Below are 26,900 nucleotides of genomic sequence, written 5' to 3'. Positions count from 1 at the left end.
GATTATTTTCCTAAAAGATGAATCAATTATCATTTCATTACAGGTTGATTTAATTATTTAAGTAATCTAATTACATCAGCCCGAAATGGCCCAAAAATAGCAAGACTATTGACACACAGAGGCCGGTGGAGTCAGAGTCCTGGTATACCGGGGACATGTTGTACAAGTAGGAACTGGGTTTTTGCTTGCAACACAAAGTGAATGTGCACATGCATACACATGACCCTCGATATTTAGCTGTCTTTTCCTGTTATTCAGATGGGGTCAGGAAGTATGGGGCCTACAGTAGAGTAATAATAGTGAACCACAATACTAAAGGTTCCCGGAGCAGGAAGAACTCAGCGGCTCCAGGAACATCCTGAATTAAACAGGCTGTATGTACATTAAAACATGCCTAATGTTAAGACACATTGGGATCCATGAAGCTATTAAAAAAAAAAGAAAATTAAAGGGTTTCATCTTAATACAAAACATAATAAAAGAAACAAACACACTGTCCTCTATTGGCCATTTAAATGTACTGCATCATAACATAATAATTACATGTAATTTATGCCATCTATGTCTTTTTGGTTGTGTAAGTGTAAAACCTTGTTATTTGGCTATTGGGAAGGGTAATGGTTAGGGGCACGAAGTTGGTCATTGTCATTAGTTCTTATAAAGTAAAACTAAAAAACCTTGTTTAAAAAAAAAAGTCACATTTATTGCAAATGTTTAGACATATTATAACTCAAAACACCAATAAACAGTTTGTCTTACAAGGTAAACTGACCTAGTACAAAGCATAAGATAATGTGGATTATCTTTGGAACAAACTAAAGGAATTCAATAATCCAATTAAAAAAATATTTCTGCTCATTTACGGCTTCGCAATACACCTTAAAAGGGTGTTCTTCAGGTATGTGCACAGTTGGTTCATCAGGTCTCTGCTCTGACCCTCGACCCAGTGCATCTCGATCACCACGTCGCACTCCTCCATCATCACGTTCAGCTGACATTTAAACAGGAAGTGTTCGGGGGCGGCGGGGCTCTTGGGTCGCTTAGAGGGCGGTTCCTGCGCTGGGACCGGTGCTTCCTTTGGGCCTGCTTCCTGCCCCGTCTCTGAGCAGGTAGACAACTCCATGTCTTCACCTGATACATCCTCCAACACGTCTTTCTGTTCTGCAGTTGGATTGAGCTTCACATCTTGACTTGTCTCCTTTAAAGAGGAGCCATTCTCTACCCTCTCTGGCTCCTGTGCAGACCCAGCTTTGTTTTGAGCACCTTCCCCCTGGGTGGTGCTGTTTTTAGAGGACTGGTTTTGAAATGCGGGGTTTGTTGCAGGAGCAGCTGTGGTCAGAGGGGTCTGAGAGCTGGTTGCAGAGCTGGTTGCAGAGCTGGTTGCAGAGCTGGTTGCAGCGCGGTGAGGAGCACGGGGAAGCTCTCGCAGCTGACGCGAGCCCTCACGTCTCTTCTCTCGTGAGTGGATCCAGGTGTTCTCCACAGCTGTGAGGAGGAGACTCTGCTCCTGCTTACTGCATGGGACTCGTTTGTGTATCACCTGCAGAGCCACACAGAAGACAATCTGAGTAATGGTAATATTTAGTGGAGATGTAGAAATGTATTGAACTCAGAGTTCCCGTTAGAATAATTATTTGCCGGTCAAAATGTCCGTTAAAGTTGAAATATTCCGGACAAAATTAGAAAAGTGCCGGTCAAAGGTCTTCTTTGTTATTTATTGAGCTTTAAAACAAATTGATATGATTCGATATTAAACAAACTAATTATAGTAGATTAATTAACTATTCAAAAGTGTACAGTAATTTACAATAACACAGGAATAATAAACGAAGTGCTCTCTCCCTCTCCTGACAGCCCGCCAGTATCATGCAGCTCGCGGATCCAGTAATGAGTGACCCGACAGTCAAACTAAACGTATCTATAACTAGTTTAGGTAGTTTGAGAGGTAATTAAAATAGCTACGTGTGATATTCTAACCTGAAGTGTGTGTTTTGTTCCGCTCATCGCTGCAGGTGATCATGCAGAGCTGCGTGTCGACTCGTCAGCAGCAGCTGATCTCTCTCTCCCGTCAGATTAGACTTTACTCGCGTTTATGTCCATATCGATCAGATCTAGCTAATGATATGACTACCTACTTATTAAAAGACACCTAAACAATAAGCGTCGCTATGCAAACGGGTGAGGCCACAAAGTATAGCGCAGCATTATGCATTTGTTTACATGCCCACCGGAACCCCGAGGCATTACCAACAGATCAACGCACAATCAACCCATACAGGACATCTCTTTCTCCACATTAAGTGTTAGACATTAGAATTGACTATTCTTGTCTGTCACATACTCTTTTGTCTGTCACATACTATTCTTGTCTGTCACATATTCTTTTGTCTGTCACATACTCTTTTGTCTGTCACATACTCTTTTGTCTGTCACATACTCTTTTGTCTGTCACATAAGTGGCGCAACTGATGCAGTATTGCGCTAAAGGGAAATTATTTTGACCGGACATTTTGACCGGAGAGATTTAGATTTGCCGGTCTTCAGCATATTTTACCGGTCATAGTCCGGTAATTACCGGTCATAGTCCGGTAATTACCGGCTAACGGGAACTCTGATTGAACTTATCAATTGCTTGAAAAGTGTGACCATTAGCTGAACACTGCAAAAAAACACTAATGCATAAAGAGAATCTCATTCAAACATAAACTAAATGAAACTCATCCAAAAACAATGCGTTAGTCTTTACAGTTTCTCTGGTTTGAAAGAGAAATCAAATATGGAACAAATATATATTAAAAAAATAAGAGAAACCTTAATTCCATGGTGTCAACTAACAATGCTTTCTTGCAATTATATTGTCTGTTTTCAGCGGGATTCCTGTGTTTAAAAAACCATAATTTTTGTTACCAAATGAACATTATATTGTTAAATATTACCTGTTCCATCCTAATTTAAATTTGGGGTGATGACAGACCCCATTGCTGTTCCCCTCTCATTGGATAACTAAAAAGCATTTAAGTGCGAAATACAAGCAAGGACGTTGTGGTTAAGGAAAACGTACCTCTGTTTAACATTACATGGAGTGAAAAGAGCACGGAGAACTCTACAGAGAATATTTATTAGCAATAGTAAAGTCCATCAGGTCTAAACCTTTAGAAAGGGTGAAAGCTAAACTTAAATTGGATGGTAACTTTGATATTATCAACATGGACCCTATTTCCCATGTGTTATGTCTAATTGACTAATGGGGACATCGATTTATGTGTCTGACAACAATCTAAAAAAAGGAGCTTTTGCTAGATATGGTCTGTTTGTCAGTGTGTCTTAACAAGTCTGGATCTAGAAGAGGTATCGTAATGAAATCTCATTTATGCACAAAAACATGTAGAAATGTGGTACAGGTTGAAAAGTACAGATGTTACCCTCTAGGTTGAACTCTTCTATCTGTGGTTCAGTTCTGTAACGTTCAGCTATTTAGTGTTAGTGCAGCTCTGAAGCTTACCCTCAGGTCAGAGAGTGTTTTCTCCAGCAGAGCACCGATGCTGTCCACCGGGCCGCGGGCAGCGCCGCCTAAAGCCTTGGCTTTGGCCTGCAGCTCCTTCAGTCCCGCCTTAGGCAGTACGAAGGAAAGCGGCTTCTTCGCCTTCTCCAGTTTACGCTTCTTACTGGGAGGAGACTGAGGTAAAAGGGAGAGACATCAGGAGAACATTAATAAACAGTCAGCCACACAGTGTTATTGGTCTGTAAAACAAAATATAAGTAAGACAAGTTAAAACTATCAAAAGGTACAGTCTTATAGAGATGTGTGGGTGAAGTCAACAATGCCAACGATATCTGTGGTACCATGCTCAAAACGATTATTTTGCAACAATAGGATATTTCTAAATATATGTAGGAAAACATGTATTATTGATAAAGCAGGTAGTGAAAATTACAATTGAAAAAAGCCAAAGAAAACAGCAATACAGTGTTTCTGAAGATGACATATCACAGATGTCCTGCTCTCTTAGCATACACATATTTAGAGCTCTTTTTATGTTGTTCTTGCCAAACTGTGTGCTTATATTTGTCTAATTTCCCATTTCATTCATCTCATAAATACTATTTTTCATTTTATTAACTGTGTTATGTTTTTTAACCTTCTCTTTTGTGTTTCCAAGTTACATTTTGGGCCACGGGACTTGTTCCATGAGAAACTCAGCCCACAGTCTGTTTTGTGGTCATTTTCATTTTCAGACATTTCACGTCACAGGCTAGTGCTCCTTCAATGATAATCGACCTAAATTAACTACGTCCAGTGCCAGTGTACAGGTTGTGTCACATCTTTTATCAAAGCAAAACATATTGGAAGAGACAAAAGTAACCTAAGATATTCAGTTAGACAAACAAAAGCAGGATTCAAATCTCCAGATTTAAAAAGGTGAATGCTACATTTTCAGCATTTGCAGGAAATAATACTCATCATTAATAGATTATCGAACTAGTTGGCTATTATTTTTCCGTCAATCGATGGAAGGATTGGTTGAGACATTGTTGCAGCGCTTATTGATTTTATAGTTTTGCTGGGGCGGTCACTATTAAAACACACACTGTGCTTTTTGTTGTGTTTATACACATTCATCTTGCAGTTTCTATCCACTCTTGCTTGGCAGTACAGTGTACCAAAAACATTATTTTGTAATTATTTACCGTTTTAATTTCTCAAAGAGAACCTTGTTAACTGTCTGTTTTGAAATTAAAAACAGGGCTCATCACTTAATACTCTGAACTGTAAAGCTCAAACAGAACCTGTGGTCCAACAGAAGATGGATTTGTGTCAGACGCCACAAGATGGCGCTCGAATCACACACTCCTACTGTGCCGACTGTGAACTAAAAATCATTCCTTATTTCTAATCCCCTCATGTCACGCTGTGATGGCGGTGGAGGACATTACCAAAGCGTGTCTGAACACAACAGACGCTCTGCAGGGGAACGTCCCCTTCACGTCCACTGCAGTAAAATAAGTCAACGCCGCACTGGCGAGTCACTGCAGGCTGGTTTAAAGTGGGGTGGCAGCGGGGGTCTGCAGCCACACTGCACTGTGACGGAGCAGACAGCATGGCCGACTGACCTACAAACAGCCGGGGGAAGGAGCAGACTGTGACCTTCACACTGCTGCACTCTACTGAGGCAACTTTTATTACTCCTTCATTTTAGAGCATAACAAGACTTTGCAGCACCTTGTTATTGTACTATGTACTAGAATAAAAGAATAACATGTTTTTATATAAAAAGTAAAAAGAAAAAATACATTCACATTCCTACATTTGATTTTTATTTAAAATAAATATATAAGTCTTCACTACCTGTCAAAGGTTTTTCAAACTTGATCATATACAGATTGTTTTTGTTATAATGACAGTCATGATAGATGCATGTTAGAAGAGATGGACATATTTATGAATTGATGGCTTGACAATGATCTCTGCATTGTCTTGCTGTTTGTTTGAGCTTCTTTCATTTCTTATGTCTCTCAAAGACGTTTCTTTTCCCTTTTGTCTCCACGCTCTGTAAGCCCTGCAGCTCTTTGTACAAGGAGAGAAAATCAATAAAAATCCATCAAGCCAAACCTGTCTGTTGTATACAGCATCCTTGACACAGATGCTTGCACTAACACACACACACACTCAACAGGGATAGATACAAGGATAGACTCACAGACAAAGAGCATGAAAGCCACATTTGTACAATTTCACATGAACCCCTCTCCACTGAATGACATCCTCTTCTGATTCCGCTCCTTCACTCCATTATTAATCCCACTTACACACTCTCCCCTCACTGCATGCTCTCCCTCTCACACACACACACACACGATATGTATAAATGACCTCACAATAACCTCACAACAAAAGCCTATTTCGAAAACTAGCCACAGTAAAAGCCTTCAAGTTCAATAAGAGCTCTTCTCTCCGGATATAATGTCATTCAATCATCCATCATGATGGGGAGCACAAACACACATCCACAAACACACACACACACAAACACAATAAATGCTGCAGATTTCACCTTCAGGCATACATTGTAAATCATACTCTGATCACCGGTCATCTCCCAATCCCCATTTCTGTTTTGTCAAGTCCCAAACCCCCCCACCTGGACCCCTGACCTCTGGACCTTACTCTTGCCAGAGGCCTGTATGAGCACCATCGCCTCAGGGCTCTGATAAAGCCTGGCTGCCTCCCTCTTTTCTTCCTCCATGTGCTCTAATCTCCCTATCCACAGCCTCCACCCCTTTGTCTGTTTCTGCTGGATTTCTTTATCTGCATCTTGTTTTCCTTCAGTCCAATTAATATTATCAGCATTATCTGCATCTTTCCCTCTTGGCAATGAGAATATATTATATTATTCCTCCTTTAAAAAGCAGAATTCAATGTTGAATTTCTTCACAACCAACACATCAAAAAGCTAGTACTGAACAAATACGAGTTGTTAAGGAATAATTCTTCTAGATATCTAACCTTTTGCTCTGTGACGTTTTATGATCTACTCTGACGTCTGTTATCTCCTTTAAGGAAAGGCATTGGTGCCATATGTGTTGTTGTTACCAGTTTGTGACCGGTCAACTTGTCTGGCACGAATGGTAATTGTTGTGAGAACGCTGAGGCACTTCTTTATCGGTGTTTGTGGACTCTAAGGTGTGAAATCTTTGAGGCCATAAGTGTCGGACGCAAGTGGTTCAGTGTTCCCAGCTGTTTAGTCTACTCCTTCAGAGATGTTGATTACTCTCTGTGAACCAGTTAAAAGGTCTAGCATAGAGAGAGGCTCTTCAGAGTTGACTCGTGACTTGTGATGTGAATCCTCCGGCCGATACTCTGAATAAACCCATCAGTGTTTGACATCAAAGCTCCAGCTCTATCCCGTGTCTCCTTCCTGAGTCGGTGACTCCCACTGCATTGCTACACAGAAGTTTCCCCCACACGATGTATTGTTAAACAATACTTTGGTTTACTGGGGCTGCTACAGACTTAATGTCTTCTTGGACAAAATACTGGGGAGGCTATACAAAAAGAGACAGATACTAGCATATAAGCTATAATGGGATACTGATTGAAGAGTATTACATAGATTCAGCATTGAAGTCCTATAATAGTGTCAAACTCACAATGGACACTATAGTACAATCTAAACATCAACAATCGATGCAGCAGAAGAACCACATCTTCCTCATTTAAACACTATGACTATTTTATATTGCTTAATATATATATATAACAGTTTTATATTTCATGTGTTCCATGTTGTGTGAGACTCACTGTCAAGGAACTGGTTTTAATACATGTTAAAAAAAAACACAATTATATTATTACCCAAAATGCATCAGTACCACTGACAGTTCAGACTTTGTATGTTATGCTAGTAGTGGCTAATGCAGCCTTCAGCAGGCTACAGAGGTAAGGTATCATCACTTTCAAACTTACACCTCCAAATATTTTATGATGGTAATGCAACAATAATAGAAACCTGGAGGCTCCCTAGTCTGAATCAAGACGGAAATCTATTTTACTGCAAATGTTAACATTTCACACAACTCTAGTCTACAATGCTAACTGGCGCACTTCAGGCTTCACACAGTTCCTGGAGCCACAAACGGCTTTAAACAACTCTATATGCAGTGGTACATCCCAAGACTTGTTAACACACTGATGGGTAAAGGACTGTTTTGAAAACGACTTCCTTGATGCAAATTTCAAGTAACTGATAGTTATTTTGGCAGAGTTTCACTTGAAGCGTCACCTGTAGAAGGCTATATGTAACCCGTGTGTTTGATTAAAGTTCAAACAAACCAGACAACAGGGAGGGAGAGAAGATGGATATAAAGTCATTGTGTTGATAATAGTTTGCTGCCTGACCTGGTAATAAGAGCCTAAAGTAGGTCACGTCTGCATGCATGTCCCATATGTTGAAGTCTATATGTAACATTAATGAGCACCCCCATGCACGTACATATATATACCAGCCGTCTATAGGAACACACGCATGCAGGGTTTAGGGTAGTCAACCATGCAAGGAATTACACATGCCGAACGTCTGTCATGTAAGCATGCACACACACACACAGAGCGCGCACACACACACACACACGTGCTCGAGGGGTATGCTCTGTGATGATGCTGGCCACTCTCGGGTGTAAATGACAGTGGATGTGCGTCAAAGTGGAGGAGGAGGAGGGGGAAGTAATGTAGGCCAATCATTCTGCTCAACTGCTTTTATGCTGAAAGGCCAAAACAGAGAGGAAACAACACCGTCTCTGCGACAGAGAGCTGACCGCCTCCACCTTCCTTTATCTTCATCTGTCGTCACACCAAGGTCATTATTAGTGATTTAGCCAGTGTGGCTACTTTACTGCCCCTGCAACTCTCTCACTGTCCAGACAAAACAATGAAACACGCACACAGTCCTGCCCTGGCAACTGTTGCCTGGATACAGCATGTTAAAATCACATAAAGATCTCCCCAGAGGAGGAGGAAGGAGTAAGTGCTACTAATGGATCGGAGCTGGAGGGCGAGAGGATGGAGGTGGTGGAGAATTGGGGAGGCGGCTTTGGGGTTTTGGAAATATCCAGTTCAAGAAACAAAATGACTAAAACATTACCAACATGAACATTTTACTTATGGTACCATATGCAAGTCATTTGTGGTCAAACAGTGTTTTTAGCTTAGGAAAGTTCCTGACTGAGAAGAGTGATCGGAAATAGCAGCCATGATAAGAGCTAGTCGAATTCTCTAAATGCTCAGGAAGGGAGATTACATGTTTCCCTTCTTATCTCCTATGGGATAGGACACACAGGACTATACGTTACCAAGTGAAAGGACACAATGTCCTCCCACAGTTCCCTGAACGTGACATTTCACCGTCAATAATGTCTGACATTGCTGTTCAACTGTGCACTGGATAAATTGTAAACATCCTTTTTGGAGGTGTGATGTACAGAAATCTTTACATCCATTGATCAACATTGAGTTATTTACTCACTTAAATATAAATATAGGAATATAATATTTTCGTCTTTTTAAAAAGTTGCTTTACTAAAAATATGTAACCTAGTGTAACTACAGTCAGATCCTCTAAGCACCACCGTTTTCTTAGCAGGATTTCTCCTTAACATCCTTCCTTCACCTAATTCTCTCGTTTTTCATCAAAAAGTCGTAAGAAAAGACACAAGAGGCAATTTCAGCTGCTCCCTATTTCTTGGTATGATCAATTTATCCGCCCAAAGTGACACAAAACATTCTGTTAAGTCTAGATTTTTGCAATGAGGCTCGAGTCCTTCAAGAGCACACAGAGAAATAAAATCTGCTCAGACTTACCGGAACAATCACATCATCATAGAAGCTCCAGGCCAGCGCCCATCGCATCGTCCGGCCCTGGCAGAACTCTGTGTGTGTTACTTTGGGTACCTGAGAACAAAAGAGGATAGAGGTATGATTAGCACAACAACTCCAGCTGCACGGAGGTGATGATTATGATGATTTCACGATGCACAAACAGTCTAATCAACAGTAAGCAGGTTTGCAATGTAATGAGCCAAATATAGAATATTATGGAAATTAGCGCAAACAAACGGATAAATGAATCGACCGATAAATCTATGTTATTTTCTGGTTGTGCTGTTATTTCTGGCTGTGTCATGGTATTCCAAGTCATTTAATAATATATTATAAAGCCAAAAATAGAACTTGCAAATCAAGGTGTTTTTAGTGGCATGAAAAAAATACTTTTAATGATTTCATTAGGAAATGATACATACAAATATCAAACTTTATTAGATTTATAAAACAGCAAAAATGAATTATTTGGTTGAATTTTGAAATTATGATTAGTATAGTTTGTGATAACATATTTTACATAACTAGATGATTTACAGCAGACAGAGACTGTGACTCTTTGACTCTTCACTCCTTAAATGCATTTCTTCGTGCCGTGAGTTACGGTTTGATGAGCACTTCTCTTATAGTGGGTGAGAAAATAAAGACCCATGATGTGAAAAACACTCACTCTTGTGGTGTGAAAACCCTTCTGCTAACAGAGCACTTTAGGTGTCTCTCAGGGCTGAATAAGTACATATGAGGAGGAAGGTCACTGTGATAAAAGGTCAGAGGTCAAAGAGCTCTGTATTTGAGACATTTGCTAAATTAAAAAACACAGAGATAGATGAGGAGACACTGGAGAGAAGAGGGGTAATGGGTGATAAAAGCATTAGCATATTAACTAGGCCGGGTTTCTGTTTACACACACTTTTAAAAAGAGTCAGTCTCCTCTCTGGCCGCCAGCCAACGCTGCACTCACTCTGATGAGAACCTCTCGAGGAGCTTTGAGGGATGGCAGGTGGAGCTTTTTCTTTTATTGAGCATGTGAGGGGAGTGACTGGCACAGGACTCACGGCCTGCAGCAGTCAGGAGTCATGTGCTGGGCTATTAGCTGGGCTAATGACGCTAATTCATGTTATCTACAGAGAGCCGTGTGATTCAGTCATGCAGAGCTTAGAAATCCACTCCTTCGGGGCTCATTTGTGACCGTGCTCACTAAGCATATTGGAAAGAGCTGATGTGTTTTATTTATCTGGATTTCTGCTGCTCTGATGGTGATGGCCGTCTGTTTCTTACGTCAATAGAAAGTCCCAGAAGAGTGTTGTGGTTCGAGAGGCAAGGCTAAGATTGTTTTAACGAGACATTATCAAACCAGCACAGACGGGGCACCTTCCTGCACGAGCATTGACTTCAGAGGATGCTGATTTATTTGTGTGTTGATACTCACCCCTTGTTTCCTCAGCTCTTCTTTCAAAGGTGCCAAGCTACATTTCTTCCCCAACATGCAGCTGTACCACCTGCAGAAAGAAGAATCCACATTAACCAGCTGTGTGACGCTGAGATTTCGGGCATGAACTACAAAGCAGAGATCAAACGAGCCAGAAGAGCAACACAAACGCAAAAGTAAAACATGAGACGGGAAAAATATTCGTATGTTTGTGTACGGGCCACAGTGGAGAAAAAGCTCATTTGAAGTCGTCCCTCGGTGGAAGCCTGATCAATAATCTCTGCTGTGCAATAAAGAGGATGGGTTGGTCTGATCAATAAGAGTCCAGCCGGGGAGATGGAGGAGAGATAAGCACATCAGGAAGTCAAATTGAAAGGAAACACAAACCATGTCAGGGTTTGTTGAGTTTTATTAGGTATTATTTAAACCTCATTATCTCTTTTTATTTAATCGCCACAGCTTAGAGAAAAAAACATAAAATTCACAATAGTTGTGATTACGTAAAGTAAAAAGATATCCATATAAACTCAGGGGTGTTAATCATTGTTTTGTTAACTTTAATCGGTGTGTTTGATCTATTCACTAAAATCACCAACAAAATGTGGACGATAGAAGCCCTGAGTTTACCATTTTTCATAAAATTCATCTGAGTCACTTACAAACGGGCGACCACAGCAAAAAGCTTTTCTGAGCAGCAACAAGTTATTTTATTGCACGTGTTTTCACCTTTCAGGCCACAACATTGCTTGTGGGGAGAACAAGCCTCTTCTCTCAATTAATGTACTACAGCCTTCTCTGCATAATTTTGAAGTAAACGCATTTTCTTTTCAATAATAAGTTGATAATAAAAATAATTGATAAACTAATTACCAACCATTTTTATAATCATCTTTCAAGCCAAGTCTCAGTTTCAGTCACTGACTTGTGTTCAAAACCAAGCCCTTGTAAACAGCCATATTCCTTAACAGTCCTATATTTATTCCTTAATTCTTTAAAGTGATTCTTTAAAGTGGACGTATCATGCTATATTTGAATAATATAGTGTAGGATATATATATATATATATATATATATATATATATATATATACCTATATAAGGCATATTTATACTTTTTTTTTTTCAAAATACCAAACAGATCATGCATTTTAGCCATGCCTCATTTTGCTCAATTTGACATTTTTTAGATCTGTTTTAGCAAGGGCAGATTCAGTGAGAACAGCACCATCTACAGGCCTGGCATATGTACTACAGCGTCTCCAGCGCTTTCGAACGGCAATGTCCGTGGCTGTCTCCTCCTGATTGGTGGAGTTGGCCCAATAGCCGTAGCGCCACCGTCCTGACGTCAGGACAGTGTTCAAATCTGGATCAGTTTTTATCAGATCCGTTGCAGCCCCTTTTTTAGAGATTTGGGTATGGAGGAAAATAGAGAGGGTTGTGTTTTCTGACACTTGGTGAGTTCCCTGGAACACCGGGGACACATATTCATGTGTAAAAGACGTACAAAAGTGCATTTTGCATGATAGGTCCCCTTTAAGTCACAAAATGACAGTCTCACTAAACGACTGCAGATGAAAAAACAGTTTTGACTCGTTACTGATGGAGAGAAAGGGCGATGATTTGTATTCAGTTTAGGGGGGTTATGAATATGCCCCAAAGGGGGTAAAGGGGAGGAGAGCAACATGTCAGCCTGGGTTGACACAATGAAATATTGAACAGCTCTAATATTCACAGATGTTCCCCAATTTTCGACACAGTAGGGGGGGGGGGGGATACCTAGAGCAGCCCTGGCTCCCCTCCTCCAGAGTGTGTGCAGCTGCGTCGGCATCCATGTTCTCTATTCACATGTTGAAGCATGTATGATTACACTCTTATGAGCACAGATGGTAATTTTCATATCAATGGCATGATAAATGAGGAGTATTACCTCATTTCTAACCGGGGTTTTTGGAAGTGTGTCTCGGTCTGGGAATTAAGGTGGCTTGGCCCTAACTGACAGTAATTACACTTCAGTGGAAATAAGAGGGAGGGAAGGGCAGGGCGGGGTGACACTGAGAGCGTCTCAGAGGACCAATTGCTAGAGCTGGTAGAGTTTCCATGGACACAGGGTGGCTCTGGTGTCCCAGCATGTATTTGGGAGTGACAAACGGCTTCGGTTGGTTCGACCCGAGCCTCAAAGATGTTAAATATGACAGGTTCCACTTCCTGTCTACACTACATGACTAACGCAGATCCACAGAGCAGCAGGCAACCAGTAAGAGCGCTCCCTCTGAGGGAGCTCAGGGTTCCAGTGACACACACACACACACACACACACACACACACACTTACTTGCAATGCTCCCCTGTACGAGGCATAGCAGGTGAGGCATGTCTAATCAGTTTTAATAGCCCCACTCTGCAGCTCCCTGTATCCGTGTCTCACTCTGCTGCCCCGGTGACAGCCCTGTATACAGGGGGGGGGGGGGGGGGGGTGGAGTGACGGCGCTGGAGACTCTCCCACCCAAACACAGCTGTTCCCTGTGGGCTCCCGGATACAGCACAGGGGCTGCTTGTGCCAGGATCATTAAAACAAGTGTGGGTGACAGCTCCATTAATGTGCAGCGACCCATCTGCAAATGTCACCTCTTAGAGTCTCCCCTTCACTGGGGCTCTCAGCGGCCATTTAAACCTCTCAAAGCTCTTCAAAGAGAACCGAACTGCAGCACTCTTGTTCATCCATCTGCCACTTCAGATATGTGTAACCCTGAATTCTTGCAGTCCCTGTGTGTGATTCAGATCAATGAATCTGGTTTACATTTGCTTTGTACACACAACAAAAACACCTGCATCTCCTGTTTGTCTGCAGGTCACAGTCAGACTCTTTGTCTCACCGCAAGCGTTTCTTTAGCTGCAGGCTGTCATGAATGATCCTCTTGACAAACTCCAATTCCCCGCCCTCCGCCATGATCTCCGTCACCCCGCCTGTGTTCACTGAACTGGGAGGAGGTCGCCGTGAGTTCCTGGAGTTTACCCCCTGGAGAGAGCAGCAAGACAGACAGAGATTAACATAGAATCCTATTAGGGACTGTTACTATCATGTCAACAAACACAGAACAGTGTTTACTATCATGAGCAGCTTTTCCAATTTCGTGCCACTGTGACTTGAAGCCATCTTTGAGTCAGTAGTTGTTAATGTCCCTGGGTTTTGGGCTGCAAGAGCCGTTTAAGCCAGAATGTAGGTAGGGAGAAACTCACCTTTGCTTCAAGCTGATTGGCAAAAAAAGGAGGGTTGCACATGCAGAAGTCGTACACTATTTCTGTCTCTTCTTTCAAGGCGTCCATCAGTAAAGTCTTCTGAGGGACTTTGACCACTAGGAAAGGGTAAACACAGATGAGGTACGTTAGGTTAGCTACATGTAATGTTTTAGCTAATCGTGACAGCAATTTGGAGAAACAAGTCTAAACAACGTACAAATTCAGGCTGTTCCACACAAAATTAAATTGATAGAAATTAGGTAATCAGTCTACGGTGGCCTTTTATCATACTAAGAGACAGTGTGCAATTAAAAACAACAGCTGCAAAACATTCCTTGGTTTGTTATAACCAGTAGTGTTTGGTGGCTAATGTTAGCAAACTTAAAGTGGACCTATCATGCTATATTTGAATAATATATTGTAGGGCCATACCTATATAAAACATGTCTGTGAAGTTTTTTTTTCAAAATACCAAACAGATCATGCATTTTAGCCATACCTCATTTCGCTCTATTTGCTCTTTTCCAGCCCTGTTTTTGCAAGGGCTGATTCTGTGAGAAGTCTTCTTCGCTGCTTTTGTGGCAGACTACAGCGCCACTTACAGGCCTGGCATATGTACTACAGCGTCTCCAGCGCTTTCGAGCGGCAATGGCCATCGCCGTGGCCCAACCCCCCATTCCCCTGATAGGTGGAGAGTTGCCCATATACAGTAGGCGGAGCTCCCTGTTTCTGACGTCAGAACAATTTCAAATCTGTATCAGCTCCGTTGCAGCCCTGTTTTTAGAGATTTGGGTATGGAGGAAAAGAGAGAGGGTTGTGTTTTCTGACACTTGGTGAGTTCCCTGACACACCGGGGACACATATTCATGTATAAAAGACGTACAAAAGTGCATTTTGCATGATAGGTCCCCTTTAAAATAGATTTTGCAGACACGCCTCTTTTTTTGTGCTTATTATTATGTTACTCTACATTTTCACATTCAACATAATCCCATGTAGTGTTATTTTAGCCAAATTGGGGAAAGTTTAGCCAAAGTTACATACACTCTATAAGAATAATTATCTAAGAAAATATTAAAAACTACACTGAAAGACTTTTTGGTTTAAATGTGCCACTTTAATGTCTTGAGAGAGACCGTTTTTCAGGATGAGTGAACCACATTTACCTTTAATGAGGTCAGACAGGCTGTTCTGCTCCACGTTTTTCATAGCGTAGTCAAAGCAGATGTCGTCCACCTCTGTGGCCAGAAAGTACCAGCCGTTCATGGTGGCTCCCAGTAAGGGGTAGATACAGGACGCACCAGTGCCTGAGGAACACACACATATGTTTGGCAGCTTTAGGATGTGTGACTTCATCAAGATGATAAATGGTTATGAGTTTAATTGAACAATATGGAAATAAGTTGTTTAAAGTAAAAGGTAAAGGGAATATAATGGACAATAAATGTCAGTTCCAGAAGCTGTTATTAAATCATCCAAAGACGACAGCAGCTGCATGAGGCAGCGCAGGCTCAGATAAAAGTGGCACTAGTTAGTAAAGAAAACGCCCAGTGGTGATCCATCAGAGAGCAGACAGCTTCAATCTGCTTACAGAAAGATTCAGGGTCACCAATCAGTGCCCTGAGGTCCTTAAGAGCACACAAACACACACACACACGCAACGACAGACAGTTTTTTCTCTGACAGACAGAACGGCAAACACGCTGTGACATGTGGATTGGGATTTTAGCTGCTAAGTGCTGGGATCACTGGAAACAGTGGGCTCATGTGAACCAGCTGGAAGCACCGACTGACATTTTGTGTGCCGCTCTGAGCCGCTGTCAGCCGAAACCAGAATAAACAAGAGCAGGGGTCTCATAGCTAATTATCCTGAAGTCTCAACATGTTTTTTGCATTTTTTCCACACAACGGCTGAGCTACTAGACTGTTCCTTTCCTTTACTTGAGTACCTCTTTTGTCTTGTGCTGTTAGCTTGATGCATGTTAAATGTATAATAAAAAGCATTCTCCTATGTTCCAGTTCTGCACCCTTGCTAGTAAGGTTTGGCAATTGAACAAATATATTGTCCATTTAAGTAGACTTTAAAAGATGTGAAGAAAATGACACAAAGAGTTGTGCTGGTACCGATGTCAATGCCTCTGCGCGGCTGCTTCTGGCCGTCGATGAGGTCCTCCACCCAGTGGATGTAGTTGAGGCGGAGGGGCACGGTGGGGATGAGGCGCTCCAGAGGAATCTCGATGGACAAACCAAAGTCCTCCTTCAGCAGGGTGCAGGTCAGCGCTCGCACCGCCTCCGGCTCTTTGAAGTTCACACTGGAGAAGAAACATGGCTGAGCATTTAAATCCCACTGTAACAGGAAACATTAGATTTATTAACCAACTGGGTATTTTTGTTTTGTTTCGGCCCTTCATTTATTTGTTATGATAGCATTGTAGTCACTCAAATTATCTAAACTACTTGCCTACTACTAGTCTGTTTTGTTATAATTTCTAGTCCAGCTACTTGGAAATGTAATTTTTCAATATTGGAACTATTTTCAACTGGGTGTCTGTAGCAACATTACCAAAATGCTTACTTCAATTATTGCAAATGCAACTGAACATTTTCTACAGCATAAAGACTTATACCTGGCAAAACACAAGTTGACTTTGAAGCAGTCAGAAAATATGCAATGTGTGTGTGGTCCTTTACGGCCTTTTTTGAGTAATGAAAATGTCAGGAGCAGCTAGTGAGACAGGCTGCACACCTCCAGCTTCTCAGCGAGGTAACCAACTGCTTTCACTTTCACAGACTCATGCCCTGTGCAGATTAACACACCACATCATGGTTGCTCACACAATTGTAGAAAAAAAGCCAATTATTGATGGAGGCCTTTGTTTAATCTTAAATTTACGTTTGTTTGTTCCGGTCCCCAGTATTCTGGGACCTGTAGGATTAAACGGCTGAATCTTAATTGACGATTAATTTTATTTCAAGAATGCCAATTCGAATTAAGGGTCAATCAAATAAATAAATATAAATGCCATGTTTATATTTCTTAAAGCAAGGTGGTATATAGAGAGTTTAACACATTTCCAGCCCTGGAGATTGGATACTCTTTTGGTTTGGTAATAATAATTAACCTGTTTTTCCTTGTTAAAGGGAACCTGAAGGTTATTTTTACTGAAAGAACAGTGACCATAGCAACACAAATAAAACCCATGCAGTATTAAATGATATTTCCCCTTTAAGGATGATTTAATTTAGTGGATTGCTGATCCTCTTGTTTTTTCAATGAGGTGCCAGACAGTAATTTACCAATCTGCTCTTAATACTGCACTTCATTAACCCTGCGCCCCTCCAGCCTGCTGCAGCTCTCTGCACTGAACCCCATTACTTGCATTGCACACACACACACACAGACAAAAACACACACACGCAAGCAGATGAAGGACAATAGGGAGATAAGCAGGCGTCCACAATCTCTTGCTAATGACAATGAAATTCACATTTCCACGCTGCTGAGGCCTCACACTTCTTACTCTCAGTTCTCAGTCCCACTCATTTCCTCTCGACATGTTTAATGATTTCAGCTGTCACACAGGCGTGCACGAGTGCGGCAGACAGAACGAGTGGGCGAAATAGGTATAATTAAAGCTTCGCTGAGCGCCTTCACACCTTGGCAGATGTAATTAGACACATCCTGGCGATGGCAGCATCTGGCACCTCCCCAGTTTGGTGTGAGTGGAAAGAAAAACACATACTGCTGGTAGAGATGGAGAAATAACTCTGAGATCTAAAGAAAAAGCCAACCTCTGTTTTTGTTTTGTCTTTCTCTTCACAAATCAATTACACATAAAGAGCTGAAATGTTGTGCTCTCAGTATTCAGCTCTTCTTTTGTGATACTTCACAACACAGAAAGGCCTCCCATTTCCATTTTTCTCTCTCTTCCTAGGCACATTTAATGACCAGAATCCAATTACATAAAAACAAAAGTCCATAGACTGATAACAGTCCTGTGTTGCTTCAGGTTACTGTGGGATAAAAGGGCTCCTTTAAACTTTGGACAGCAATACCATTACTGTTGCCAGTATTCTCTGCCGATCTCACCTAATTTTACTCTCCTGCTGCTGTTTACTGGCATGATATGTAGTTTGCCATCAACCTGCCCAATTTCGTTTGAATGCAGCAACACACTGATTGGAGAAAGAGGAGAAACTCCCTCACAGCTGATAGGACTTTACTCTGCCTCTTCACATAGGAGCGATAACACCCTCCAGGTGTGAGACGGATATAAATGAGAAGCGATTTACCTGTAGAGTCAACATCAATCTTACCCTGTGTCTCTTCACTAATGAACATATTAGTTAATGGTCCGGTTTAATCAGCGGCTGGAGGAGTGTGACCTCCAGGAGGAAACACCTGGCTTTAAGAATGCTCCACACGTCTTCAAAAGAAGAACCAGAGAAGAAATTTGCACTTTTAAAAAATGGCCAGAGATGAGGAGAAATCATGCTGATGTATCAACTCTCCCTCCTTAGCTCAGCACTCACTCTTTCCCAAAATGAAAGGCGGCGTCCCTCTGATATTCTGCCCTTTTTATTTCTCCTCTGAGGCATCATTAGATAAGGATCAATATTCAGAGAGCGAGGCTGCTCAGGCCAGCCCTCTACTTTTAGCCCCTGATGAGTGTGGTAGTGTGTGTGTGTGTGTGTGTGTGTGTGTGTGTGTGTGCAATGCAGGCCGATCACTTCCATCAGCAGCACTGCGAATCCACGTCTCCATGGCAACCCCACCTACTGATAGGATGAGGGGAGAACGCAAATCCGGCCACGCTGGAGCAATGGCTGATGCCAGACAGCGTGAGTGTGCCCGCCATTTACGCCTGTGATGTAGCTGCAGCGCTGCGTGCCTACGTCATAACCTGGCCGACGGGACACCGTGTGGGACAAATTGGACGAAGAAGTTGTGATGAGACTGAATATGTGGTACTGTTTTGATAAGATGTGTGAGGGGGGGTTAAAGATAGAAATCAGGATTCAGTTATAGCACAAAAATCCAGTTTACGTGAACAGAGTGACAAGAAGGTGATGAATTTGTGCCGAGAGGACGACATTTTGAAGAGGATGATATCATGAGACCGGAGAGGAGTTACTGCTGAGACAAACAGCTCGCTCTCACCTCCACTCTACATGATCAGCATGAAAGCACACACACACATACACACACACACACACACACTGTTTCAATCTGTGTCCACGGCGGGGTGACCTTCAGGTGCATCTACTTCACTGTGTGCTCGGAAACATTTTGTGCTGATTGGCTGTAACTTCTTCTCCCGTGTCAGTTTTTTTTTTTTTTTTTTTTAAGTCCTCACAAGAGCAGGAATGAGCTCATCACTTAAAACACAACATTAATTTAAAGCTACACTGACTTTAAATATCTCTCAGCAGATAGTAAAACATATCTGCCTGGTTATAACTCTCTCTCCAGTGCTGCTGATTATTGTTGTGTTACATTTATCAATTTTAAAATGAGGCAAAAGAGGTCATAATTATTCATCCATTCTCCTTTATTGCCATGAACATGATTAATAATAAATCTCTGAACACAGATCTGGTGTGAAAATTGAACATTTCAATAATTACGGAAGTGAAAATCCATCCACAGAGGATCGTCTCTCAGCCCATAAAAATATGCCTACCAAATTAAATGTTACCCAGGCTGTTGCATTTTTAATACCCATTCATGCCTCCTAATCCCCCCCCCCCTCTAACTGCTTGATCTGAGCCCCCCTTCTTAGCTCCCCCAAAAACTAAAACCAACAACCAGTTTTATTTGATATGTTCCTAACTTCAAATCCAATCATCCCCCCCATATTTCCTCTCCTGCTGGTCTGAGCCAACTGCTATCAGTCCTCCCCACTGACGATCCCTAAATTAAGGGAGACGTATCTCCCCCGAGGATTGAGAGAGTGTCTCCCCAAGATTACTCTCATCCCCAACTCACCGCTTAAATACTTAAAAATCCAGTAGATGAATTCATTGGGAAATACAAAACCACACTAATCCCTCCACTGATGGAATGACATGCTGATGGGGAAGAAGAGCCAAGTTTTTGCAGACGGCTAACCGGAGCTGGTAGCAGACGAAGGGAGACGCAAAGCCTGGACATCCGTTCATGCAGAGGGAAAAGAGAGCAAATTGGCATCTGAGGCGAAGTCTGATTATCGTGAAATGTACTGAAAAAGTGTTTAAAAGGTAGAATCAGCACTTATGTTCAGATGCTGGGCATAAATATGCATCTGACGGACTGCCAATAAACATTTTTCAAGGGATGGTATCTGCATGGCTGCAGGGATGTCGGTGTACTAACATTGGAGATCAACTGATTTTAATATAGTGCCACCAATATCAACATTTTAATTAGTCCAAAACTATAGTTATGACTAACTACCTGCAAAACTAATAATATTCCTTAGTTGTACATGTTAGCTTGGTGATGACGCCTCAGTCAACTAAAAATGTTAGTTAATTTTGTATAATACAGTCGGGGGATGCTTTTAGTCATGTCGTTGTGGTCATATCTTTGAAACTCAGTATTATTATTTAATTTTTTACTATGATTTGTTTGTGCCAGAGATTGCTTTTATTGGAGATGCAGCATTGAAAGGGCGAGATAGAGAGGAAGTCATTGCCTGAAGGGTTCAGCGGGAAATGTCATCCTGTGGGCTGAGTTTTGGCCGCCAGCTCTAACAACGGAGATATCCGGCGGCAGAATTTTCTGATTGCGAGACAGTGTATATGAAAAAAGGAACGGATAGTGAAATCTTTTCAATGAAAATCCAAATCTGATATGAATTAAAAAAATAATTCTAATTCAAAACAGCTCTTATCAGCAAGTTAGCATTTACGTAGATGCTAGCATTGCTGTGGACTATGAGTCTTCATAACTGACTCCAAAGATGAATAAATCAAAAGTGTTTGTTAATTTTCCGTGAATCAACTTAATAAACCTACTAATGCTCACATCACTAAATGGACTAATGCTTATTTAAAGTAGATCAAACCACCTGCTTTAACCAATGTTGAATTTCTTTGTCATTTCCCATGTATTTGTTTAGAAATGACACACCTAACTCCCGTCTAGTTGCCTATATGCTTGATTGTCTTAATTACAGCATTGACTTACAGAGCCCATTGTTTGTCATCTGTCCGTAGCTCACTGACAGACAGATAATTAACACCTGTCACAGACGGTCATGCAGTGGAGTTTACAGCGTGCCCACACATGCACATGCTCGGCCCGCCAGAAGATGATTGACTGTCCTCCTCTCGACCACAAAGGATCGGCCCACACCAACATGTTCACGTTTACACACAGATGTTCACACTCGCTGCAGTGACATCATGTCGACATTCATCTGCATAACAAAGTCAATAACAAGTGATTTCCTCACTGAGCAGACGCGGTACCTGTTTCATAAAACAAAAAACAAAAAGGGAGGAGAGTCCGACAGATGAGCAGCAGACAATCACTGTCAGCGCTTACATTCATTAAGAGCTGCTTTGTTTTCACAGACATGTTTCGATTGAGAAGATAAAAAAATACAAATAAAACCTTATTTATAAAATGACAAGCTGACATGTCTAGCTAAAAACATAGAGCTTCACCAAGATTAACCGTAAATGCTATTTTGGTGTGTTTTTACCAAAATAAATTAGATTAACACTAGCGATATAGTACCCGAGTTTCAGTACTGATAACAAAAGTTTGGTTTTTAATATGTTTTTTATCCATTTCATACTGACTTGATTTAAAAATGAATTAAATGGACAAGCACCTCAAATGTGGAACCTCAGAGATGTACTTTAAAATACAAGTATGTCTCACTGGACCAGATTTTTTAATACAAGAGCATCAGCAAGTTTTATAAAAAAAGAAGTTTGTAATTTCATCTGTAATTATTACTGGGGTGAAGGTGTTAATTAATGTTTCCATATAGGTGCTCTGGATGAGATTAAATACACTGACCAGCGCTGGTAATGTTAGCATCACCTCCCCTGGAGAAATAAATCCAGTCTGAATAAAGCTTCAGTTAGCATTTGACTTTAAATATGACAACGTTATATTTCTGCACGAGGGTATTATTAACACAACATGTGACTTTATTCATTTTCCTCTCTAAATTCACCTCTGATAACCAGAGAAAAACTGATGACTGTGATCTCTGGTTATTGTAATAAACTGCAGACGTTATCTTGCCACAGCAGGTAAAGCGCATTCTTGATGTAATTAATTACATCAAGAATGTCTCAGTAAGCAGGTGAACACACACAACAGCAGGAAACACACCTGGATTTAATGCATCATTCATTATTTACTTACACCTGTACTTTAAGCGCTAAACACAATCAAAAACGTCTACCATCACATGAGAAAACATGCAAAGAAATATGTCGATACATTTTTGGGACATATTAACAAAAGGAACTACAATTACCACCTCTAGGTTGTATGCCTCTGCTAAACGTGAATGTGTCATACTAAAGGCATTAATACTTGTCCAAAGACATACTTGACGACTTTGACATTTGACCACCAAATTCTAATAAGTTCATCCTCGATTCGAAGAGGACGTTTTATTCCAAATGTAAAGAAGGTCCCTCAAGGTATTCACCAGAATAGGGTGGATGTGAGGTCATATTGACCTTTGGCCCCAAAATCTAAATCAGTTCATCCCCCCTGCAGGCGTTCAGGAGAAATCGCGGACCAACAGACGTACTAACAACAACACATCAACATAGTGCCTCTGGCCTCAGCTAACGCCTGCAAGGAGACGTAAAAACACATGTGATTCATCCATCCACCCAGACCAGGTCTACTTCCTGTTTGTTTCTCACAGACACAGCTATCTAATCACATAAGACATTTTCTTCCTTTTTCATCCTGCCTGGCCTTTCTTACCTCATGACCTCTCAGCAGCATCTTTCTGGATGCTCACACACACTCTCACACACACAGGCTTCTGCTTTCAGCACGTAGTGAAACACAAGCAGCTAACAGAGCAGCTTTTGATTGACACACCAACGTATTTTTTAAATTAGGAGTTTTTTCAAACTGTCACTGTCTTGCAGTCTTTCTAATGGAAAAAAAGGGCAGCAAACAGGGGATTGAGAGAAAAAAATAATACAAAAAAATGATGTGGGGTCCATTAATCATTTTTTCTTCTGCTGTTGGCAGGAGCTGAATGAGCAGTAAAGAGTCAGCTGGGGCATGATCCGTGCTGAACGGGATCCTCAGGGCTCTGCCATACTGGTGAAAAGCTGTTTCTGTACAACACTGCTTCAATATATATACACACAAGATGGCTAATAGTAATAGTACCTGAGCATACGGCCATACGGTATTGTTGAACATTTTAATCCAGAACTATAATAATAATGAAAGTTTAATTTCAATAAATGTGTGTGAATAAAAATACATCCAACATGCTGATGCACATTTGGTAGAATAATCATTGTTTGGTATACTTTGGTATATATATATATATATATATATATATATATATATATATATATATATATATGTTCAAAAATAGCCAATGTGGAACTAATTGAACCTCGCTTGGTAAGGCACAAGTTCTATGTATTAATTTCTTGTATGTATTTAGTATTTTCGGTTTCATAGATTAAGCAAAGCTTTGTAATTTCAGTGCCAATTGGACCGAAGTGTTTGTTCAATGTAATACAGAAGTGTGAAAGGGAAATGTTCCCTATTTTTATAATGAATATACTTTAAAAACTTTAAATAGTTTCAAGTGGGATCATAAAGCTACTTCAGACCCTTGTAAGAGGATTGTGTTTGTCTATGGCACAACAGTCTGTTTAAAAAATGAAATAATTGTATCCTTATGCATTTTCCCACAACGAAACCCGACTCCTAAACCAGAGAATGAACGTAAAAGCGACTTCTGTGTACACACACCTAATACAAACACACAGTCATTATGTGTGCAATAACACATAAGTAAATAAACAGAGCTGCTGTTTGACATTGTCCACCTTCACCATACATTCAACTGATTATAATTGTGAGAGATTTGAGGTCAGGGATGACGTGTAATAAGATAGACTGCACACTACTAAAAATACTGAACACACACACTCAGTCTCAGTGATGGATAGTAACAAAGTACATTTGCTCAAGTAAAATACTTAATTACAATTTTATTCTCAGTTTATGCCTAACCCTGCTACTTTATACTTCTACTCCACTATTTTAGAAGCCAATAATGTACTTTTTACTCCACCACTACATTCAATTACAGCTTTTGTGACTAGTTACTTTGTACGGTTTGATTATTAGCTAATATAAAATCTCGAATCATTACATAATAAACTTTTAGATATTTGGTTAAGATATCCAGCAGCAGTATGTAACGTTCTTGAAATTAGTTCTTTATCAGTTGTGATAAAAACACATGAATAATCATAATAGTAGGCTAACCCAGTTACTCAATATATACACAATTCTGAAATGGGCCATTACCCATAACGAGGGGAGGGGGCAGGAGCTCCAACAAGGCGTTTAGAACAGAGAGTGAAATTCAGTGAATACACATACTATACAGAGATGCTGTATGAGAAAACCAATGTGAGTTTGGAAAATTGCACAATGTAAATCTATTCTAGTAGACCTCAACAATGTAATTATGTAATTATGTAATTATTATCAGTAGAAATGGCCATGTCATGGGACCTTTAAGTTACACATCTGACTGAGTACTTCTGGTGTCAGGTACTTACACAGGTCTGCCTGCCAGGCTGGTGTGCACGTGCTGCTGGAAGTCTGGGTATTTGGACGCCAGGTAAGAGAAGTCCGGAGGTTTGTCTTTGTAGCGGTTCCGGGGGTGCATGGATTTATTCAAAGCCATGATGAAAGCTCTGATTTCCGGGGAAGAGAGACATGACATGAGCCAGGGTGAACTAACAGCAACAACAGGCACCAAGTAAATATAAAATCAGTCCGATAAGAGAAAAAACAGAACTTTGTTATTTAATTAAGGTTGCCTTTGAAACAGGGTGTTACATATACACACGGAGACGTGTCTTTCCTGACTGAGATGTGGGAAACAACTCAACTAACGGAGCTAGTTTGAAGCAGCATGCTAATAATTTAAGCTAATGTGTAGCTATAATTTGTGCCAGCCTACCTTTTATTGTGGTATTATCCGTGTTGTGTTGGAGCCTGTTATTACTTTCAGACTGGTGGTGACTTTGTTTGACTAAACGACTGTGGAAGAAGATCTCACAGCTCTGTAAACTCACGTTGTCCAAACGATGTTCACTTTTCTGTGCCTCTCTTCCGGGATGCTTGCGACGTCACCTCACTACGTCATGACGCCATGAACAAACGTCCCGTGTGTGTGAAGTGAATGTGATAAACTCCAGATTAAGCTCCAATACAACCTTAGCAATAACTTTAGAAAAATGCAGTTACTTAAGTTATTCGGTTATGTTATATCATTTATCTTGACACCTTACATGTTTTGTTAATTTATTTTGTTATTTTGTTATCCTATTATTTGTTTATTTACCTATACATCTGATCTTACTGTTTATTTGTACCATAGGGATAATTAAGTAGTCACTCACCTCTTACACAAAAAAATATATGTAATTTTTTTTTCCAAATACTATAACACTACTTCAACTTTTCAGATTAACTGGGAATTCTTTATTTACATTTCTTCATAAAAATACTTATCATACCTTCGAACTCAAAAAAATCTCAAAGAACATTAAATATATTTATAAATTATAAATAATTTATTTTTTCTTAACCGTTATTTTATTATTAAGCTTTAATTGTATCTTGCTTTAACATGACAATTTTGAAGACGTATGTTGAATGTAAGTTTATTTTTGAACCATTTAGTTTTGGGGAAAAAACAATGCAATGAATCCTTCTTTCTAAGTTTAATCATAACTATATATACCCCACTTCAAATGAGCTGATGGTGTATACTGGTGACATTACATTTAACTCAACTTTGTCAGCAATACACTCCACCTTCAGTATAATAACTAAGAATAAGCAGACAACACATGTGCAGATTTTATTATTTTATTATATCGCAAACAATAATGACAACCAGGTATATTGTTAACAGTTTGCTGAGTGAAGAGTGAGACCTTAGTGGTGAAAACATCACAAGCTCTCCTGGAGGAGCTTGTTGTGAAGCTCTCGGCTGTTTCACAGGCAGGTAACAGAGGACAGGTGAGCAGACGACCTGCAGACAAGGTGTCTGTCAGTCCTTCACACCAGACCACAGCACAACAGGGATTGCTTTGGACCTGCGGATGGTAGAAGGGGATTTTCTTCAACACTTGCCTACAACACCAGCAGCAGCTGTGTTGTAGCTTTTTCCTCTGATTCTTACAAAAGAAGCAGAACACACATCGTCCTGACCTTTCATGTAACACCTTCCTTGGGTAAAACCAAGGAAATGGAAACATTTACATTTTATGGTCTGGTATGTCATAGCGTGATCCTAAGGAGACTAGTGTCATTATCAACAACAAAAGGAGGCTGATTTCTCAAGCTAAACCAGATTGTACTGACACGTCTCCATTTTTGGCTTCAGCTAGAACATTTAACATATTGGCATCTTCATTAGTCATGCCAATGTACTACAAAATGAGCTGATTCCCCACCCAAAATCCTTGCCTCAGAAGTTAGGTCAGAGAAAAACGCTTATAGAAAAAAAAAACCTCAAGGGGGCACACATCGAAGGGAGACATGAGTTATATTCCCTGAAAGAGAGAGCTTATCCTTAGGGACATCCTAGTCTGCCACAATCCCATTGCATTTACAGAAG

The 26,900-nt window shown here is 40.6% G+C and overlaps 1 protein-coding gene across 1 annotated transcript; it reads right to left on the bottom strand.

Annotated features, from left to right (window-relative positions):
* Positions 1–495: 495 nt before the first annotated feature.
* On the bottom strand, positions 496–25,403 carry mettl16 (methyltransferase like 16). The gene is made up of 10 exons (XM_034115330.1): positions 25,233–25,403; positions 24,826–24,963; positions 16,162–16,349; positions 15,204–15,344; positions 14,038–14,153; positions 13,674–13,816; positions 10,803–10,872; positions 9,356–9,445; positions 3,503–3,676; positions 496–1,540 (listed from the first exon to the last, which is right to left on the bottom strand). The coding sequence occupies exons 2-10, from the start codon at positions 24,951–24,953 to the stop codon at positions 860–862; spliced, it is 1,731 nt and encodes a 576-aa protein (XP_033971221.1). The 5' UTR covers positions 24,954–24,963; positions 25,233–25,403; the 3' UTR covers positions 496–859.
* Between the last annotated feature and the right edge of the window lie 1,497 nt (positions 25,404–26,900).

This window comes from Trematomus bernacchii, unplaced genomic scaffold, assembly GCF_902827165.1.
Source record: "Trematomus bernacchii unplaced genomic scaffold, fTreBer1.1, whole genome shotgun sequence".
In the NCBI taxonomy this organism is placed as follows: Eukaryota; Metazoa; Chordata; class Actinopteri; order Perciformes; family Nototheniidae; genus Trematomus; species Trematomus bernacchii.
The sequence above is the reverse complement of the archived record's forward strand: the minus strand, read 5'-3'. Positions and strand labels throughout refer to the sequence as shown.